The sequence below is a fragment of the Apodemus sylvaticus genome, chromosome 15 (assembly GCF_947179515.1).
Source record: "Apodemus sylvaticus chromosome 15, mApoSyl1.1, whole genome shotgun sequence".
Lineage (NCBI taxonomy): Eukaryota > Metazoa > Chordata > Mammalia > Rodentia > Muridae > Apodemus > Apodemus sylvaticus.
In genome coordinates, this window is record NC_067486.1 from 22,254,269 (window position 1) to 22,276,229 (window position 21,961).

At 41.5% G+C, this 21,961-nt stretch overlaps 1 protein-coding gene across 4 annotated transcripts in view; it reads left to right on the plus strand.

The window, feature by feature from the left end:
* Nrip1 (nuclear receptor interacting protein 1) overlaps nucleotides 1-17,800 on the plus strand; it is an 86,102-nt gene extending 68,302 nt beyond the window's left edge. For all 4 annotated transcript variants that reach the window (XM_052158034.1, XM_052158032.1, XM_052158035.1 and 1 more), the window contains one exon: nucleotides 10,199-17,800. In XM_052158034.1, the coding sequence (XP_052013994.1) occupies nucleotides 10,539-14,033 (3,495 nt within the window). In that variant the 5' untranslated portion in view covers nucleotides 10,199-10,538 and the 3' untranslated portion in view covers nucleotides 14,034-17,800. The remainder of the gene's footprint in view (nucleotides 1-10,198) is intronic.
* Nucleotides 17,801-21,961: the final 4,161 nt, after the last annotated feature.

The following is a 21,961-nucleotide window of genomic DNA, read 5'->3' on the forward strand; positions in this document are numbered from 1 at the left end:
ACAGAGGAGGCAAGGACAGGAAGCTTTCTAAGACTCACTAGCCAACCGGCCTAGCTGAACTGTGGTCTCCAGATTGCGTAAAAGTGCCTGCCTTAGAAAAGGAAACTGTGGATGCCTCCGGAGGAGAACAGAGCCAAGGCTGACCTCTGACCTCGTGTTCACACACATGCATCTTTCACACACAGTGAAAGAAGGAATAAATTAATAGATGAAATGGGAGGCAGGTACAAAGGGACAAATAGGAGGTACAAAGGAGACCCTCACAGTTTGATTTGTACCAGTATAGAACAAATTCTCGGAACAAGCGTGTTCCTTCTGAGTACATTTATTGCTCATACGGTTGTATGAAATAGCTATTAATTTTGTGCATTTATAAATAATAACACTTTAAAGAATGGTTAGTTTGCCCAAGGTTAAACAGTTGATAAATCAAAGACCCAGAAATTGCACTGAACCCTTGAGCCTATGGTTTAAGTAAGGTTCAACACTACTACTAATACTAAATAGTCTGTACTGTCTTTCACAAATTAATTCTTCGTCTGGAGTTTTACAAATCACAGAGTTAATTTTATTTAATAATATTGCTGAGTCTGCCAAGAGTGAGCTTGAACCCTCACTTTTTAATACAGGTCCCAGAAATGCTTTCCCGTGTATTTCTAATGATGGCCATAGGCCAGTGTTTTAAAGACACAGTAAACAGAATGCTCTTCATCTGGGTCCGGCTTGGTGGGCCAGGGAGGCTTTCCTGACTGGCTCAGCAGGTCTGATGAAGGTGGGAGGAGGGGTGGCCCGGAATGGAAGTTCCCAGGTTGCTGGGACCTGCAAGGCCAGCTTGGCAATGTCTGCTTTTGATGAACTGGTTTTCAGTTTCTCTGATCTAGGTCTTAAAGTGTGACTTGTTATCTGTGCATATTCATAAGTGCTTCTGTGTTTCATATGTGGGGTGTGTGTGTGTACACTTGTGCTTGTGTACAGCGTGTATGTACTGTACATGTGTGCCCATGTTCTGGTTATGAATGCTGGTGTGTACATGCCATGGCATATATGCGGATGGAGAAGGTTCAGTGTCGTCCTTCATACACCTTCTTGATTGAGACAGCATCTCTGTTGTTATCAGACTAGCTGCCTCCCAAACTTCCAAAGAGTTGCACGTCTCTCTCCTTTTCATCTCTCCTGTAGAGTGGTAGGATTACAGATAGTTCTGGGGTATGTTAGCTTTTAAGTGGGTTCTTGGGATTTGAACTCAGGTCCTCTTCATATTTGCACAGTAACCACTCTTAGCCACAACCACACAGCCCCAGCAGCAGTTTTTCTTATTCAAATGGAATTACTTTAGGCTAAGATACTATTTTTATTTAGTCAAACTAAGTGAAAGCTTCTCTTTGGCATTCTCCAACTACATGAATATAAATGGAATCTTTGTTCTTTAATTAACAAATATTACTTCAGTGATTAATATTTAAAATGGCCATAAGGAGTACTTCCTCAGCTGTTCTTGATACAGTAAAATCAAAAACTTTTAAAAAGTTTCTTTATTTTGCCTCATTATAATTATTTTTATAATGTCTGTGATTTCTTTGGTTTTAGAGAAGAACTCCTTCAATGGGACACTCCTTTTAATTGCTTTTTTTATTTATTTACATCTCAAATGTTATCCCCCTTCCCAGTTTCCCCTCCACAAGCCCCCCAGTAGGTCTTCATCTAGAGAAATTCACAAAAGATATTTCAATTACAAATGTGTGTGACTCATCTTTCTACATGGGCAAAAATTGAAAAGGGGGGAGGGGCACCAGTAACCTAAAACATACACTTACTTTTGACATGACCTTTGTTACTGACTTATACAAGAGCAAAAATAAAAAGTGTGTATTCGCTGGGCAGTGGTGGTACACACCTTTAATCCCAGTACTTGGGAGACAGAGGCAGGCGGATTTCTGAGTTTGAGGCCAGCCTGGTCTACAAAGGGAGTTCCAGGACATTCAGGGCTACACAGAGAAACCCTGTCTCGAAAAAAACCAACAAAACAAAACAAAACAAGTATGTATTCAAAAACACATGTGTCTTCTGGTTCTCTACCAGAGTAGAAGTCCCTCATGGAAGATTAAGACAAACACATCCCTTTCTTTTTTCACTTCTGGGGACTTGTGTTGTCTTTCTGTATTACTAGGGACTAAACCCAAGGCCTCACACGTGCTACACACAGGCACTCGACCCTGAGCTAAATTCTTCACCCCACCTTGTTACTTTTAAATTTTGTATATTTGTTAGTTTATATTCAGAAGTAACAAGTCTTGATTTGAAGCGAGATGTGAGAAATAACCCCGGATGGTTTTAAAGAGTGAGGGCCTTCACAGCTGAGATAGCCCGCTCCACGTTTAGTAGGACGGAGCCCCACAAGGGTTGACGTCTTCGTGCATTCTTAGATTGTGGTGTCTGCCCAGTTCTGTGAACACAGGATGAAAAGATCTGCTTCTTGCCTATAAGGAATTACTTCATATTGCGGAGCAGGGTATACATCGATGGACAAAAATAGGCACAATTTTGCAAGTGAGATGATGGAAAATTCCTGTGTGCCATGGAGCTACAGAGAAAAGGCTACCCCGGTCTGCAAGTTAGGGCCAGCTGCAGGAGCAAGTTGCTTGTTCTTAACAGTGACCTGGTGCGGGAATGAGGATGACAATAGGGACTAGAAGGACACACGGGAAGAAAACAGCTGAGCACACTTCCCTCTCCTGTACCACACCGCTTCGCCCCTGCACACTAATTTATGTCCTTGTGTGTACTGATAAGAATTTAAACATGACACAAATTATCTTTGTATATAAATGCTGTAGTGGAAGGCACAGTGAAAACAAAACCTGGAAGCAAAATGTAAATATTCACAATTATTGCTGCAGGGATCTAAGTGATTTCTGAGTTGGACAAACTAAGCGGAAGAGTCACCACCATAGTTGCTTTCCTGCTGGTCACACGCTGCCCTGCTGAAAGTTCTGAAGCAGGCCAGGGAACCGATGAGCGGGTTCCATATGGCTAAGGTACTTAGTCCTTTAGCAGCAGCACGCGCAATTTAATTCACTAATAAACAGAGCAAAAGTTCTGTCGTTTTTAGTGTCTTCATCGCTGTTAAGTAAAAACAGCGATGTATTTGGTGTATTCTCAGCCCAGTATGCAAAGTTGCAAAAACCCGACTCATGTCCCTTACCACTGTTCTTCCTGTTCCTCTGGCCGCACACCTGGGGGTGCTCTTCTAAATCCCCCTTCCTATCGCTGACCCTGTCTAAATCTACTTTCTAGTGGCAGGTGCTATGGTGAGGGCTATCCTTAAGCCACCCCTATGGAGATACTGTCATACTTAAATTTGAATGGCAGTAAAGCTGGTCTCTGATTGGCTGCAACTAGAGATCGCTTCAAACACTAGGTCATATGCACAGATGAGCCAGGCAGAGGGCCGAGAAGAGGATGCCTGGCAGTTTCTTAAATAAATAGGAATCTTCTGAAAGTAGCCCAATAATGGTGTGACAGTATCTTCCACATCCCAGCTGAAGGATGGGGTCATGCTAATATTTAAGGAAGCAGAACTTGCCCAAGAACCTTATGCATATTGGCTCCTTGTGCCGTGGTTAACTTCTGAACTCAGGGCTATTTCAGTCTCCTTGTTGCAGATGTAGTCACTATGCACGCCTGTCTGTCCACAGCTTGTGTCTGTAATGGTATCGATCTTACACATCCTAGTGAAACTTTCAATGTAAACATACTTGTGTTCTGGACCTGCACTGCAAAGAGCAGTGGTACATTATGTTTACCATTTCTGGAAAATTATGGTCTATTCACAGCAACTCAGTACTTTTACCTAGGCAGTATGTGAAAACAATCAACACATCGTTAACTGATAAGTATTCTCACTAAGGCAGCTTAGATGATGTATTTTACAAAGAATTTTACTTGTTTTCTAGAAGAACTCATCAATGTAATTTGCATTTCTTGGCAGAATAGATTGTGGTTTTTGAAAATAATTAATGGATAATAATTTATATATTAAGTGCCCCCTCTCGATTTTCTTGAGACGGTCTTTATTATGTAGTTTTGGCTGTCCTACAACTTACTTTACAGAAAAAGCTGGCCTTGAACTCACAGAGAGAGAGATCCAGCTGCTTCTCTCCATCCAGAGTGCTAGGATTAAAAGTGTGTGCCACCATGCCCAGCTACGTTAAGCGTGCATCAGAAGCTGATATGATAATTTGAAATTATAGATCTATAAGTGCACCTTGCTCCTTGCATGGTTGTAATTTTGTTAGATAATTATACCTTTGATAATAATTTTATTATAAAGCACTTTTGTACCAATTGTTGATAACTAAATTTTCTTCCCAGATATGAGGTAGAAATTGTGGTTGAAATATTATAAAATGTTCCTATAACTATCAACAGTTAAATCTAGGCATGGTCTGAAATACTGTGAGACAGTATCAAATTCAAGCCCATTTGGATTCAATTTGTAAAGGAGCAGGGTCTGTTTGGGGATATGCAAATGAAGTTTACTTTCAAAATTATAATGAAGAAGATGGATTACAACAAACAAAAACACAACCATGTGTATGTCTATGCAATCTGCACAGGTAAAAATTCACAATTCTGAGATGCAAAGAGTTGTCCTTGAGCTGAAGCAATATATTTAGTAGAATCATGATCTGTAATGAAAAAAGCATATGAAGAGCTTGTCTTCAAGATGAAAGGAATATTTTTAAACCAGAGTGTATCCTGTGAGTAAAGGCAAAATGTCTGTGGAGTGTGCTAGGAACCCTGGGAGCTTTGATCAGATGCCAGCTGTTACATCAGTTCTCTTGGTAATCTTTCTTGCTGATCTGTGACCTTGACCTTGGACTTCTGTCTGTATGTCAAATCTATTTTAAGGATGGAGAAACTGTAGTTGAGTTCAATAGAAATTATGCATCGGTCTCACAAGATGCCCCTGTGCACACGTTACCGATAGGCGAAGCCAAGAGAAAGGGCTTTGTTTTGCATGGAGTTCGTTGTTCTGATAGAGATTGGGAAATAGACTTTGAAAGCTAAAAGAATGGTTTCAAGTTACTCTGAAGAAGCGCTAAAGAAAACCTAAAAGCTTTATCCCCTATGTTATTACGGATTTAGACTTAAAAAAAAAGTAAGAAAGAAAGGAAGGAAGGAAGGAAGGAAGGAAGGAAGGAAGGAAGGAAGGAAGGAAGGAAGGAAGGAAGGAAGGAAGGAAGGAAGGAAAAAAGAAAAGAAAGAAAGAAAAGAAAAGAAAAGAAATGTGCTACCAAAGTAATTTGTTTGTGATTGTTTTCTGATTTTCAGTTTTCTGAAGCTAGTTCTGAATTGTATTACACCAGCATGGAGAGACTCATTTCTGACCCCAGAAAGGCATTTATCTGGGTTCTCAAAAGATCCTACATTTTCTTGCATTTCATTTAGTATATAAAACCATTATGAAACAAGTAAAGTTCCTGTATGAATAGAAGTTCATCTTTACCTTTTAAATAAACAGGGGTTTAAGATAGTGGGACTTTCAGAAAATGAAGTTCGTGAAAAGAAATAATCTGTAGGGGATTGAGTGGACTTCAAAACCCATTTCCTTCCTCTAGAGTTCACCATGAAACCCATAAAACTTGTTTCCTTGATACACTCCTATGCCAGCATATCCTTCTGGTCAAAAGTGTGTTATTTTATCAAGTACTATTTAACAAAATGCTTGGAATCCTGGAGGTAAGTCCAGCCCCTAATGAACACCGGAAACAGTCAGTCGAGCAGCTGTGGCTCCCAGTGACGCTTTTTAAATGGGGCATTTAAGTGACTGATTTAAACCCGTGCAAGCCCCTTATAGGCAAGCTAAAGGTGTGGATCTAGAAGTTGCAAGCAAGTGCAGCCTTGAAGACCCGCCCTCCTCCATTTTCAATAGAGAGGAATTTGGGTGTCAGTGGACGCCTTCTGTGATCCCTACCTCTGTGCGACATTTATATAAAGTGTGGACCCTCTTGGGGGAGGAGGGAGCTTTTAAAGGTTAATTGTAGAGAGTGAGCATGTCATTTGAACAAACTGATTTGAATGAGTTTGTGTGTGTGTGTGTGTGTGTGTGTCCTCATACCTGTGCCCATTAATCCTCCAGCCACACGTCGATCTTTAGGCAAAGACAGCACAGTTATCTTGGTCTTCGGCTTCTGTGATGAGAAGTTAAGAGTTTACTCAGAACTGCATTTCAGGCTTCTGGTCTACCTTCCAGTTGTCATCCCTGCTGTGTGTAAGAGCTGCCAGGGAATGCATGCTCTACTCTTTCTTAAGGTTTCATCCCCAGCAGCATCGTCAAGTTCGATTTACAGTAGAGGAATCACGGTAGTCCTTCCTTCTTAGTAAAGGGTCAGGCTCCGTATCTCAGATATTTCCCCCTTTCTTGCTCTGGTGAAATGGTTAAGATTTTCTATTCTGATTTCCCCCTAACACATGGTCAGAGAAGCGCTTTCATCCCTCTGGATGAAGTGAGTGGTCAGTGAGCAGGACTTTAGGATGTTCTTGCTACGTTTTCTATTAATACTTGATGAAACTCTAATGTACTCTGTAAAAACTCATTGTCAAGGGAAGCCCCTCAAGGGACCCAAAGTGTAATCCACAGTAGATAGGACTGTCAAAGGAGCTATTGTATTGAGGGGCACAGGGAGGAATACTTGAACCCTTCTATATTTTTATGAGCTAGAATCAAAGATAAAAATGTTCATTAAAGCTTCAGTGCAGAAATTTCTTGAGATTTAATACTCAGATAATTATGACTTGCCTTTGAAGAAACTGGTAAGTTTTCATGGGAACAATTGGAAGTCATTGCTTAGGCTTATTTTAAATAGCATGCTATGTGTCATTATAGATACTGAATCTAAGAGCAACTGGATAGTAGTCTTTATTATGTATATTAAACCAAAAGTAATGGAGAATATAAAACATTGCTTTGGAAACAATGCAGTCACTTCAAAGAATTAGCATTATGTTCATTCATAAGCTGCTTACATGTAAACTCCTTACATCCCCTTTTGAAAATATACTCTTATAATTCAAACATTGAGACATGTTTCACTAAAGCATTCTATGTTGAAATAGCTGTCTTAACCACATGATCAAGATTCCATAAATGTTTTCATATTTTATTTTTTAGAATTCTCTCAGAAATACTGTTTTTCTACTACAAACTAAAGAAAGTAAAATTTCTTTCATAAAAAAAGATCTAAAAGATATTTTCATATTACAAGCACTTTTAAGTTAATAAAAGCAGGGTTTGTTTGCAATTTTAATATTGTTGAATAACACACATTGCATTAAATTAATAGAATTACATTAAATTTCTGTGAAATGAATTAGTCCCTGGAGCACTGTCATGGTTCTTTAGACCCTGTTTTGGCCTTAAAGACCTATTTAAAAGGATATTTATTAATTGATAATAAGGTTTTACATGGAAATAATTTATAAAGTTGCAATGATCTACATGTTTGTGTGTATGTAGTGCTGAAAATCAAACCCAAGGCCTGGGGCTGTACATTGTGCATAGAGAGCAAGCATTTAACATTGACCTGTATTCCAACCCAGGAATGTATTTCTAGAGTATAATTATATATGTGTAATATATTATATATATTTTATTACATCTTTGTCCATTATGTCCATAATATAGTCTATGCGGGTTTTTTATTAAGTGTTCTTTTAAGTATTTTTCCATTTTGTTATTGGGGGAGTAGTGTTGGTGTTTTTTGATGAGAATATGGTGAAGTGCTAGAGCAAAGGAACTTAAGAACAGAAAGCTTTAGGCATGCGCATTCACACTGTGATGGTTTTGGTCTGTTGGAGCTCAGTTCACATCCTGGTGGACTCGAGGCAGAGACCACTGTGCATTCTCTCTTTTCCACCTTTCTCCCGTGCACTCCTAGACTATGGCATGGTGCTGCCTGAATCCAGGGTGGGTCTCCTCAGTTAATCCACTCTGCAAAGAGTTGTTCTCACAGGTACGCCCAGGGATGGGCTTTACTGAGCTAGGTGTTTCTCAATCTCAGCAAGATGGCGGGTGAGATTAAGAATCCTCTCAGTTCACTGTGCTTAAGACAAAAGGAAGGGAACAGGAGGAGTCAGTCATGAAGTATCCTCACTCTGCAGAGCCAGCTGCAGACCAGTTGCGTAACCCACCCACTATGCTGTGTCATCTCTCAGAACATAAAATATCTGCAAGGTCCTACCTGTAGACTCACACTTAAAAGTTTTATTAAGCATGATAAATTCAATATATTTTATTTTATTTTTCGGTCCAGAATGTGTTACTCTGAAAACTTTCAACAGCTAATTATGCTGAATAGAGGGCAGGAACCTTCCTTGTCTTAATAATTGGTATATATTTTTCATTTTTAGATTAACTGCAACTGTGGTAGCCAGTTGAATAAATGGCCGCATTCTCCCATCATCCCTTTCCTTCTGACTTCTCTTTTCATGCATCTGCCTTTGGCATTTTCCCACTTAATGAAGAGTCTCGTGTGAACTTTGGCTGCTGAGAGAGTCTTGGTTGACGGAAGGGGTTCTGGCTTCCAGACAGTAAAAACTCAGAATGATGAAGTCCTTCCAGTTCAGTCATTGACGGGATGAAAATGCTGTGTTTCTTGTTGTCTTTAGTGTGACCTTGTTCACTCATTTTATTCCTGGATTAGAGAAAGTCCACCTGCATATTAAACTTTCTGAACATGGTAGTCATGTGTGGCTTATAGACATCATCAGCATCATTGTCCTTCGTGAGCACATGGCTCACGAATCTCCATGTTCAGATTCTGATCCATCTCATAGGAACCCTTCCTTTATCAACTTTCTTTGTTGGGGGGGGGGGGAGAAAATGAAAAAGATTTAAATTTGTCTTTCTTTTATTAAATTTTCACTTAAAATTTTAAAGCAGTCTTAAGATATTTTCTGAATCACATTTACGTTTTAGCTCTATCCATGTTCATTGGGCTTGTACAAAGAAAGAGACCGCCCAGGGAGAAGAGAGCTTTCCTCATAGTAAGACTGTTCTAGAAATGTGAGTAAAGGTTCAGTGCCCAGTGCTAGTATTTATTCCCTGTCATAGCTCCCTATCTTCACGTCATCACACAATGCTGAAACAGATCTCCATGGAGATTGGAATCTGAGAGTTGTGTGAATGAGAGTTGTGTGTGCTCAGGATTCCCTATTATACGTCTGTCTTAGTTAGGGTTGTACTGCCGTGAACAGACACCATAACCAATGCAAGTTTTATAAAAGACAACATTTAATTGGGGCTGGCTTACAGGTTCAGAGATTCAGTCCATTGTCATCAAGGCAGAAGCATGGCAGCATCCAGGCAGGCATGATGCAGGTGGAGCTGAGGGTTCTCCATCTTTCTCCAAAGAAAGCCAGGAACAGACTGGGCATGCTCAGGCATCGAGGAGGAAGCTCTCCAAGCCCATCCCCCACAGTGACACTCTTCCTCCAACAAGGCCACGCCTCCTGATAGTGCCACTTCCTGGGAGGAGCATCTGCAAACCAGCACACTTTCTGTGTAGTGCCAGTGAGGTTACAGTGCAGATTCAAAGCAGGTTCACATTTATCCAAACTTCCGAGGGCAAGGACATTGTTGTATGCATGCAGGCGTGTTTTAATAACTATTTTCCTTTCCAGAATCAATACATAAAGTTTTGTATCTAGTGTGCTGTGTGTACTAATTATAGTTAGCTTAGGCCCTATAGAGAAGGAACACAATGAAGGAGTCTCTCTATATATAATTTCTTGTTTCTGATGTTAAGTTAAACATCCGGTGTGGTCTCTGATTTAGGAAATGATTATTATTAACCTGCCGTCCCATTTTTCTGAGAAGGTAGGAATAAACAGGGAGAGACATAAGTGTGTGTTATTGTACAGCATTGGAGCCCCTTTGTAGACCGTGCTGTGTTCACAAGGCCTTAGTTCATCCTTCAGGTGCAATGAAGTATTTCTTTTAAGTCTACTTACCTATAAATCACATACCAAATGGATGTGGTTGTCATGAGCTTGTGTGCATAGTTTAATATATGTGTGTGTATACATATACACACACATATATTATATGAAACTCATAATGCTGTACTCTATTCTTTATAGGTAGTAAGACTCCAGTTCTATTCCTCCTTAACTATTTTTATTTTTATATTTTTAGATCCTGATATGTGCATTTGGTGAATAACAAAAGATGAAGAAAGAAAAACAGCGTATTCCCTAAGACCTGGGTGCCACTGCTACTGCCACTGTGTAAAGGAAGTTGTGAGGCTGGTCCTTGCCTGGCCGGTCATCAGTGCACTGGAGTTTGCCGGCCTCTTAGCCGTCACTGCCAGAGGACACCCTGGTCAGAATGTAACAGCGCATCTCTGCCTGACTGCAATGGCAGGTGACCAGCTGACACTCACTTCCTGACGTCCTGTCGTCGTCCGATCTCGCAGACAAGAGAAGCATCTTTATCGTGAACAGAAGCCGAGCCCCTGTGAGCACTTGAATTGAACATGACTCATGGAGAAGAGCTTGGCTCTGGTGTGCATCAGGATTCTATTGTTTTAACTTACCTAGAAGGATTACTAATGCATCAGGCTGCAGGGGGATCAGGTACTGCCGTTGACAAAAAGTCTGCTGGCCACAACGAAGACGACCAGAACTTTAACCTCTCTGGCAGTGCCTTTCCCACCTGTCAAAGCAATGGTCCTACTGTCAGTACGCAGACATACCAGGGTTCTGGCGTGCTGCACCTCAAAAAGGCCAGACTGCTGCAGTCTTCCGAGGACTGGAACGCGGCAAAGCGGAAGAGGCTGTCCGATTCCATCGTGAATTTAAACGTAAAGAAGGAGGCTTTGCTGGCTGGCATGGTTGACAGCGTGCCTAAAGGCAAACAGGATAGCACATTACTGGCCTCGTTGCTTCAGTCATTCAGCTCTAGGCTGCAGACTGTTGCTCTGTCACAGCAGATTAGACAGAGCCTCAAGGAGCAGGGGTATGCCCTCGGTCACGAGCCTTTGAAAGTGGAGAAGGATGTAAGGTGCTACGGCGCTGCCTCCAGTCACTTAAAAACTCTGCTGAAGAAAAGCAAAACTAAGGAGCAGAAGTCAGGCACCGCCCTCCCTGAGGTGACTCCAAACCTTATCAGAGATAGCTTTGTTGAGTCACCTCATCATGTGGGACAAAGTGGAGCAAAGGTCATGAGTGAGCCCTTGTCGTGCGCTGCAAGATTACAGGCCGTGGCCAGCATGGTGGAGAAAAGGGCTAGCCCCGCCGCCTCCCCCAAGCCCAGCGTGGCCTGCAGCCAGTTAGCGCTGCTCCTGTCCAGCGAGGCCCACCTGCAGCAGTACTCGCGGGAACATGCTCTGAAAACGCAGAATGCACACCAGGCTGCCAGCGAAAGACTCGCTGCCATGGCCAGGTTGCAAGAGAACGGACAGAAGGACATGGGCAGTTTCCAGCTCTCCAAAGGGGTGTCTGGCCATCTCAATGGGCAGGCCAGAACACTGCCGTCCAGCAAACTGGTGGCTAGCAAGAATAACACCGCCCCCTTCCAGAATCCCATGGGCGTCGTTCCTTCCTCCCCCAAAAACACGAGCTATAAGAACTCACTGGAAAGAAACAACCTCAAGCAAGCTGCTAGTAACAGTTTGCTTTTGCATCTTCTCAAAAGCCAGACCATACCCGCGCCGATGAACGGGCACAGCCAGAACGAGAGAGGAAGTAGTTTTGAGAGCAGCACGCCCACCACGATCGATGAGTACTCGGACAACAACCCTAGCTTCACCGATGACAGCAGTGGAGATGAAAGCTCCTACTCCAATTGCGTCCCCATAGACCTGTCCTGCAAACACCGCATCGACAAACCCGAAGCTGAGCGGCCCGTTTCGCTGGAGAACCTAACCCAGTCTTTGTTAAACACGTGGGATCCCAAAGGCCCCGGGGTTGACATCAAAGAAGATCAAGATACCTCAACCAATTCCAAGCTGAATTCACACCAGAAAGTCACGCTTCTTCAGTTGCTGCTTGGCCATAAAAGTGAAGAAACTGTGGAAAGGAATGCCAGCCCTCAGGAAGTCCACAGCGACGTGACTAAGTTCAGTCCTCAGAATTACACAAGGACTTCTGTCATTGAGAGCCCCAGCACCAGCAGGACTACCCCAGTGAGCACTCCACCGCTCCATACATGCAGCCAAGCAGAGTCTCCCATCAACCTCTCCCAGCACTCTCTGGTCATCAAGTGGAATGCCCCGCCGTATGCCTGCAGTACTCCCGCTCCAAAACTGACCCACCCGGCGGCTAGCCACCTGATGGACCTCACAAAAGGCAAAGAATCGCAAGCAGAGAAGCCGGCCCCGAGTGACGGTGCACAAACGTCGGCGTCGGCGACGTTCAGTGCCAGTAAACTGTTACAGAACTTGGCTCAGTGCGGAATGCAGCAGTCTTCCGTGCCAGGGGAAGAGCAGAGACCCGGCAAACAGCTGTTGAGTGGAAACCCAGACAGACCTCTCGGGCTGATTGATAGATTAAATAGCCCTCTGCTCTCAAGCAAAGCTAGTGTAGCTGAAGAGATCAAAGCCTTTAGCGGTCAACCTGCGGGGCCTGAACCCGGGCTTCCTGGCTGTGAGATAGAAAATCTACTGGAAAGGCGCACGGTCCTCCAGCTGCTCCTGGGAAATTCCAACAAAGGGAAGAATGACAAGAAAGAGAAAACCCCTGCTCGAGACGAGGCTCCTCAGGAGCCTTCGGAGAGAGCCGGAAACGAGCAGATACTCATGGTGAAAATTAAATCCGAGCCTTGTGATGACTTCCAGACCCACAACACCACGCATGTGCATTTAAACCACGATGCCAAGAGCGCCCCGTTCTTAGGCATGACTCCCGCCATCCAGAGAAGCACCGCGGCCTTACCCGTGTCGGAGGACTTGAAATCAGAGCCTGCTTCACCTCAGGATTTTTCTTTCTCAAAGAACGGTCTGTTAAGTCGCTTGCTGAGACAGAATCAAGAGAGTTACCCTGCAGATGATCAGGACAAAAGTCATCGAAGCAGTGAGCTGACCTCCCTGGAATCAAAGAACTTTTGCATGGTCCCCAAGAAAAGGAAGCTCTATGCGGAACCACTAGAAAATCCATTTAAAAAGATGAAAAATAGTGCCGTAGATACTGCCAATAATCATGGCGGCCCAGAAGGACTCTATGGGTCATTGCTGAATCAGGAAGAGCTGAAATTTAGCAGAAATGACCTCGACTATAAATACCCCGCTGGTCATAGTTCCACCAGCGACGGTGAGCACAGGAGTTGGACCAGAGAGAGCAAAAGCTTCAATGTTCTCAAACAGTTGCTCCTCTCCGAGAACTGTGTGCGAGATTTGTCCCCACACAGGAGTAACTCTGTAGGCGACAGTAAAAAGAAAGGCCACAAAAACAACGTGCCCAGTAGCAAACCTGAATTCAGCATTTCCTCTTTAAATGGACTGGTGTATAGCTCCCCTCAGCCCGGCAGCTGTGTGGATCATAGGACATTTTCATACCCTGGAATGGTAAAAACCAGTCTGAGCCCTCCTTTCCCAGAGCACGTGGGCTGTGGCGGGTCCAGGCCAGAACCTGGGCTTCTGAATGGATGTTCTGGGTCCATGCCCAGCGAGAAGGGACCCGTTAAGTGGGTCATCACAGATGTGGACAAGAATGAGTATGAAAAAGACTCTCCGAGACTGACCAAAACTAATCCAATCCTCTATTACATGCTCCAGAAAGGAGGCAATTCTGTTACCACACAGGAAACACAGGACAAAGACATCTGGAGGGAGCCTTCATCTGCCGAGAGTCTCTCACAGGTTACAGTCAAAGAAGAGCTACTTCCTGCTGCAGACACTAAAGCTTCTTTCTTTAATCTAAGAAGCCCTTACAATAGCCATATGGGAAATAGTGCTTCTCGCGCACACAGTACAAATGGAGACGTTTATGGACTTCTGGGAAGCGTGCTCACAATAAAAAAAGAGTCAGAATAAACGTGTACCTGCCATACCATTTTGGATCTTTTTAAAAATTAGTCCGTATGAACTTGAGATCTGTATAAATAAGAGCATGGTTTGAGAAAAGCATGGCATAATTGAAACTCCTTCCTTTTGAAAGTATTGGTCACTGGTGATGTTTAAATATGCATACTAATTTTTGCTTAACATTAGCTGTCATGAGGAAACTATTGAACTAGAGGTTGGTTGTTTAATATTTCTGTATGCATCAGATAACAACTGTGACTAGCCTACGAATGAACCTGTTTTTATAATCGTAAATAAGAGGCATACATTAAGATGCACAACTTCACCAGGAGTGGATTGTTGCAACTTGCTGTCTTTATTAGTGTCGCTCATTTCTCATCTCAGAAGCCAGCCTACATAAGATGTTTGTAACATCCAAATTGTTAGCTATTTGGAAGATAACCAAATTAGGAAAAACCCGGGAGCCTTGTGCTGAGTCACACCTCATCAGTCTAAAAGTAAGAAAAAGCAATGCTTACAGTTTTCACTTTTGCTAAACAAAATTGTTTTTAACTCTTGGAAGGGGTTTTGCTGTTCCCAAGGTGTCTGCCCCACCCCAGACCTTTTCAATATATATATTTCTTTAAACCTTGTACTATTTAGTAACAATTGATTACAACAGACAGGAGTTTAATAGATCCTTAAAAATAAAAGGCAAATTTCCATTTTTTTATATTTTGACTACTTTACTAAATTAGTACTCCTCCTTTTTCAAAATTAGAGAAAGTAATATTCACCTTCAGGCTGTTTCCTGAAAAATTGACTACTTAGAAATAATTTTTTAACAAAAGCAGAAATGAATTTTCTTTGGATGGTTTTCACCATCTCTTTTGAAAGTCAATCCTCACCACTCCTGTGGGACCTGTAACTCTTACAACCAGGATTTCTTAATTCTGGACAAAGACACTGTATCCGTCTATCTGACTATCTGGAGCAGTTGTTTAAAATGCAGATTCTTAGGCACCATCTCAGGTCTACAGAACAAGGTCTCTGAGTGGACCCAGGAGTCTTCCTTCTGCCTGTATCCTGACATGTTCTGTATGTGTTTCTTCTGTACGCTGATGTTTGAAAACTGTGGCTTATGACCTTCCCAGAACGTGGGACTTTAAAGAAACTATCTGATGCCTATATTTTCCCCCAATACAGTCACATATCCAATCAAAATTTGCAATATTGTAGTTCCTGTATTGCTGTTATATCTTTGGAAATCGGGTTCAGAATACTTTTTAATGACAAAAAATAAATTGGGTAGAGGGGACAACTTTCCTATCTGGGTCAACATCTCAGGAAAATCTGATTATTTATCTGCTCTAATTAGTAAGATTAACTTAATTAGCCTTAGGGGTGGAATAACAGGGCCACTTAGCAAACTCAGGTGATCCCAGGATGGTTGGGAAACTTCTCTTCAATACATCCTTACCTGCTATTCAGACTGTCCTCTGCACAGCAGTGCTTATGGAGTTAACAGATGCAACCCCAAAAAAACATCAAACTCAGATTACCCGAAACCAAATCAAAGGGCACTTAGGTATCCACAAGAGGACCTACATAGTCACCTCATAGCTCAATTCATTTCAAACAGGTATTAAAAGGAAATACTGATGCTGTCTTGAAAGAACTTAATATATAATTGAGCCATGTGGAATTTCAGTCTTGAAACAAGTTGGTTTTTAAGTTCAGTTTTTAATGGCCCTCAGTTCATCCACCAGACAATATTTTATTTTTCAATTTTGAGCCAGGTTAACAACTGACGTATCAAAAAAGAAAAAAAGTAGAAAGAAGTTTATTTGAAGTTGGTGTATGTACTTGAAGTTGTTTCTAAGATTTTTTATATTACAAATGGACATTATTTCTTAATTATCTAAAATTCTAAATGGTTATTTTTTCTCAAGATAATTTGTAAATAGTTAATGGATGTGCTATATGGTAATCAGAGTGTATATTATGCTACGTCAGAGAAAGGAGAAGGCGTATGCCTAGTCTGCCATGAAAAATTCCACTGGCCAGTGAAGATACTTTACTCCATGTTTATACCGTGACAATCTCATTGTCTACACTATATAAATAAGCTTTACACTAAGTCATTTTTCTTGGTCATGGTGAAAGGGCTGGAGCCTTAGAAATGTATTTTAGGATGCTGGAGTTTGTCCTCAGTGGGAGGCAGCAGTCTTCTTACAATAGAGCAGCACTTAGGTCAGGGAAACGTCCAGAGTCAGCATCACTTCACTTTTGTTTTGTTTTGTTTTGTTTTGTTTTGTTTTGTTTTGTTTTGTTTTTGTTGGAATGAGAATATGTAATACAAAAATAAATATGACTATAAAGGATGCTGTTCTGACTTGCTAGAGAATATCCCCCAGGTTTTGTTTAGAGAAACCTTCTTCTCTTAAAAAGAAGAGAAAGGATATACATCCACAAATTCGCTTTGTTTGCATATGTAGATTCAAATAGGCACACACACATTTTCAAGGACTATTTTCTATATCTGGGCAGTTTCTTCCTAATAAAGTCATTTGTGACTGGGTACTACAGCTCTCATTGACATCAGTAAGGTAGCATTTCATGTTTATTCTCTGCCACATCTTACAGAAGAGTAAACTGGTGAGAGTATATATTTTCTATATATATATATATATATATATATATATATATATATATAAATGTATATATATATATTGACTTGTTACATGAAGATGTTAAAATTGGTTTTTAAAGGTGATGTAAATAATGATTTCCTTAATGAAAAAAATACATATTTTGTATTGTTCTAATGCAACAGAAAAAAAAACTTTTAATTTCTTTGGTTCCTGTATATTCCATGTATTAAGTGTAAATATAATCAGACAGGTTTAAAAAATGTGCATGTATGTATACAGTTGCAAGTCTGGACAAATGTATAAAATAAACCTTTTATTTAAGTTTGATTACCTGCTGCATGACGAGTGCATGGCGAGCCCTGTGCATCTGTGCATTCGACAGAAAACGTCTTAAGTCAGGTCAGATGGTCATCCAGCACGACAGTATTCCATTTCCGGACATGACCTCTGTGGCTTTTGCTTTGTGAGAAAATGTGTTTCGAATCCAAGGGTCTTAATTTTTTTTTCTTTTTAATCAACCACTTTCAACATTAAAGAACTCACAGAGTGACTCCACAAATCATAAAAATCCATTGGAAACAGGAATAGTTCAGTATTCCTACATGCTGGAATACAGGCATATTACCATTCATGGTAAGAATCTTTGGGTTTACAGCCAGTTTTGATGCAATCTGCTTAGTGGTATTAATTTGCCATTTTTATTATTAAATTTGATTTCTTTATGTGATGTCATGAATTGTACATACTGCAGTGTGAATTTTTTAAATCTTTTAGTGTTTACTTCCTGCAGTGACTTTGAATAAATGAAAAAATGCATTGTCTCTAACTTGAAATGACTTTTTTTTTTGTGGGCTTTCTTTGGTTTTTAGGTTTTCCATTAATGTTAAAGTCCAAGGTCATAAAGAGAAAAAATCAAAAGCAATAGATCGTGTATTTTGTCTGTCTCAGAAAAATGAAGGGGGAAAATGAGCAACTGACCAGCAAGTTAGTATATTTAGAAACCTGTAATTAAAGCATAGCTCAAAATGACAGCTGGCCTGTGGTCTGTCTTCCATTTCTCAGTATGTAAATGAATGACCACTACGTGTTTTTTTTAAACTGGAGTTTGTACAGTGTTCCAAAATAAAGTTAATTAGATACATATACTTTGTCCTAAGATTTGTATCAGAGGCTTTTTCTTTCTTTTTTTTTTTTCTTTTCTAGTGGGGTCGTTTGTTTTAAATCCAAGAAAAAAAAAAGTTGTGTCATTTATCACGTAAAATCTCATATGTGCAGGAGGGGAGCTGAGCATGGTGACCTGTGAACATGTGTGATCAGTGATGGAGACCGTTTTACTTTTGTATTTGCAGTAGGGAAGACTGAGTGTAAGGCCTCCATCTGAGCAAGAATTCTACCACTGAGCTGTATTCGCAGCTCTGTTTTCACTCTCTGTTTGGAGACAAGGTCTCTCTAAGCTGCCTAGGGAATCCTTGAGCTCATTTTGTTATCCACACAAGCTTTGAACTTAGACTGTTCTTTCTTTGGCCTCCTAAGGAGCTAAAAAGTATAGATCTGAGCCAGCAGACCCAGCTAAGACCAGTTTATTTAGGTGAGAGGGGGCCAGGGATAAACACTTGTTTTTCTTGTAATCTGATATAGTAAAGGTTTATATTTCTTCATGAGCTATTGGTAATTGAGGAGGAAGGCATTTTCCTGACCACAAATTCTGTTTTCTGGCACTAAAACATTCTTACAATTCAAGCAGGTATTCTCAACAGATTTATAGATGTTTAGGCTGAGGTACAAGTCATAGGCAGAACCCTCTCTAGCACTCACAAAGGCCCAGCCCAGAACTTAGAGACACACCTTGCTATGGTATAGGCTATTGTGTGTAATGGCAGGGCAGGTTTTGTCTCACTGATTATGTAGATGCGATCATCAAAATGAGAAGTGAAAAAACCATGTCTTTATTTACATGGTAAGACTAAATAAGTTGCCTGAGATGAATCTTTAAAAGCACTACCAGTTTGTGTGTGTGTGTGTGTGTGTGTGTGTGTGTGTGTGTGTGTGTGTGTACACATATAATATATAAAGTGTAGGGTCTTTAATGTGAAGTCTTCAAAGCCAAATCGAGTTAGAATTACCCATGCTATGCAAGGTTCTATTTCATCCTTAATTGGCTTAGGGAATAGCAACAACAACAAATTGAAATTTCATTCCCTGCCACTGAGATCACTAAACTGACCTGTTCGGCTAGAGCCAGTAGGTTTGAAATGTTAAATTCATAAATGGGCTGTGCCCTTCTGGTTCTTATTCCACAAAATTTGTAGGCAAGATGATGCTATGGTGTCTCCTAAGGGTTGGTGTTCTGCTGGCAGCATGCAGCATTGAGTTAATAACCAAGTTCTGTAAGTAGTTAACAATAGTATTTACATTTTCAAGATGCTATCTTCTGGAGTAGGCTAAAGACCTCTCCTCCTAAAGTCAGTCAATGTAGTCCCAAATTAGCAGAATAATTGGAAGCAGTCTTAAAATCCTGTAAGTTCTGCCACACTTGACCCATTCCTATGAGCATGTGTAAGCAAATATATTGGAATTTTTGAGCCTTTTACAGCTTTTTTAATGTCACAAAGAGGAGCTGCCATCTGCCTCTTGGTTTTCCCAAACATAATGGAAATGTTCCCACCAACTTTGAGAAAACTGTACAGTCTTTTTCTACTAATCTCGTCTCGTTTTTATTTATCAACTTTGACCTTTGAGACCACTGTACAGTGGCAGTGTTTTACAGGTGTTTTACAGGTATGGTTCCTGTGGAAAACTGAACAGTGCACTATAGAAGAGGGCTAGTCCAGGTGTATTGCCTAAGACTGTTTAATTCAAAGACAACAGTGAGGTACTTTTCATACAATCAGAAAACCACACTTTTACTGAGAGGCTGAAGCCTTTCCTCTGTGAGCCATTGTGTGAGGCTTTCCAAAAGCTAACTGTAGCCCCTCGAAGTTTTGAGCACGCCCATTGGCTGGGTTAGCCAACCTTGTGGTATCTTGAAGTGTGCCTTTACCTCAAACCTTTGTGCATTGATTTTGTATTATCTTCTTTCATAGTCACATGGGTGCACCTTTGAATGTAGTTGTTTTCTGGGTGTGGCGGGGGGAGGGGGGAAGCAGGAGCCATCTTCACTCTGTCCTCTTCATAACTTACAGGCTTGCTCTTTTCTGTCTATTTGTTAACTGGGCACAGGCTGGAGTCATCCGAGAAGAGGGAATCCCAGTTAGAAATTGCCTCCGTAAGATCAGGCTGTAGGCAAGCCTACAGCCCATTAAATAGTGATTAATGTGGGAGAGTCCAGTCCATTGAGGGCGGCGACACACCTGGGCTGGTGGTCCTGGGCTCTATAAGAAAGCAGACTGAACAAGCCATGGGAAGGAAGCCAATAAGCAGCACACTTCCATGGCTTTACATCCACTCCTACCTCCAGGTTCTGGCCCTTTTGGAGTTCCTGACCTGACTTGCTTTGACGATGAACTGTGATATGGAGGTATACACCGAACAACCCCTTTCCTCCCAGGTTGCTTTGGTCATGGTGTTTCATCGCAACAGCAGTAACCCTAACTAAGGGACCAGCACAAAACAAATGGTCTCGTATCGACCTCAACTCAGAGCAAGGCATCCTTCGCTTCTGAACTTCATTTTGCCCCCAGTCTCAAATCCTGTGTGCATGCTTTTTCCCAGATTGTGCTAATAACCCTTTTCCTATGCTGGAAAACCATGACTCCGAAACGTGTTCCTCCTTGACTCTGGTTTATGGTCGCTATCATTCATCTGAGATTCCCTTAGGGGATGTTGCTTCCCACCCATCTCCTATGCTGTCACTCTGAGCTTTATCACATCATGTCAAGTTATCAGTATCTGCTTCCCCTTCCTCCTCCCATCTCTCTAAAGACATTCTAGTTCAAAATCTTTTTTTAAAATTGAATATCGTCTTCATTTACATTGCCAATAGTAAAACCTTTTCCAATTTCCCCCCTCCGCAAAGACCCCCAGCCCCTCCTCCCACCCCCTGCCTCCACGTATATGCCCCTCCACCCAACCCATTCCCACCTCCCCCCTCCTCGATTTCCCGATTGAGTCTTTCCTGACCAAGGACCACTCCCACTGATGCCCGACAAGTCATTCCTCTGCCACATTTTTGGCTGGAACCATGTGTACCCCCTTGGAAGTAAAGGTCACCCAGAGACTGCCCTACCTGGGGATTCACCCTATAAATAGTCACCAAACCCCAATACTATGATCTTCAAGAAGTGTGTTCCAAAAGGAGCATGCCATGGCTGTCTCCGGAGGAGCCTTGCCAGAGCCTTACAAATACAGAGGCAGATGCTAGCAATCAACCATTGGACTGGGCATGGGGTCCCCAACGGAGGATCTGGAGGGTGGTCCTGAGGAGATGAAGGGGTTTACAGACCCATGGAAAGAACAATGATTTCAGACACTCAGATGCCCCATGACTCCCAGGGTCTAGTTCAAAATCTTAAGAACCCACTATGCTATTCAAACAAAACTATTGATGACAGCCAAAGCCTAGTGTGGATTCAGTTAGATTATTCCATTTATCCAAGGTCTTAGATGTCTATTCCTGCCTGCAGTGTGACTCACTGTCTCTGAGCTCTCCTGTCTACATGCTATCAGGACCTTCAGTCCTTTACCATTCTTTGCCTAAGGATCATTTACTGCTATGGAATAAATGTGTTGAGCCCTCTACAGATGCATAACACATTTTGTAAATTTCTCTTATTGCACTCAGAATAAATAATATACTCCAGACTCCTTTCAAAAAGTAAAAGGCACATAAACAAAAGTTCTTAATGATAAAGACTCTCAATTTCACAGAAGCTACAATTAATATTAACCTTCATATCCCCCAAGGAACTAGAGTTCCTATGGGTACAGAAATGCCAACCAGTACCAATGCTAACTAGCTCACCAGTCAGCCATTGGAATGTGTTGAATGTGACAACTTCCCATTAATGACCAAATCGCTGGGATTTTGGTGGATCCATACATAACAAATGTACATGGTGTGATATAAAGCTCATCTCGTGGGATGCTAAGCTGCTAAATATGATTTCCCTTTATTCCGATTCCACGGGATTGGCATAAATGTGTTCACGACTGTGTTCTGTTTGCCTAGGATTGGATTGAGAATGCATTTCCTATCCCTCAAGAAGAAATAAGGTCTTGTCTGAAATTTCCTTAGACTCAGAATCTCTGTGACTGGCCCTGAAAAATGTAAATCTGGAGTAGATTCAGGATGAGTAGGTGTTTTCA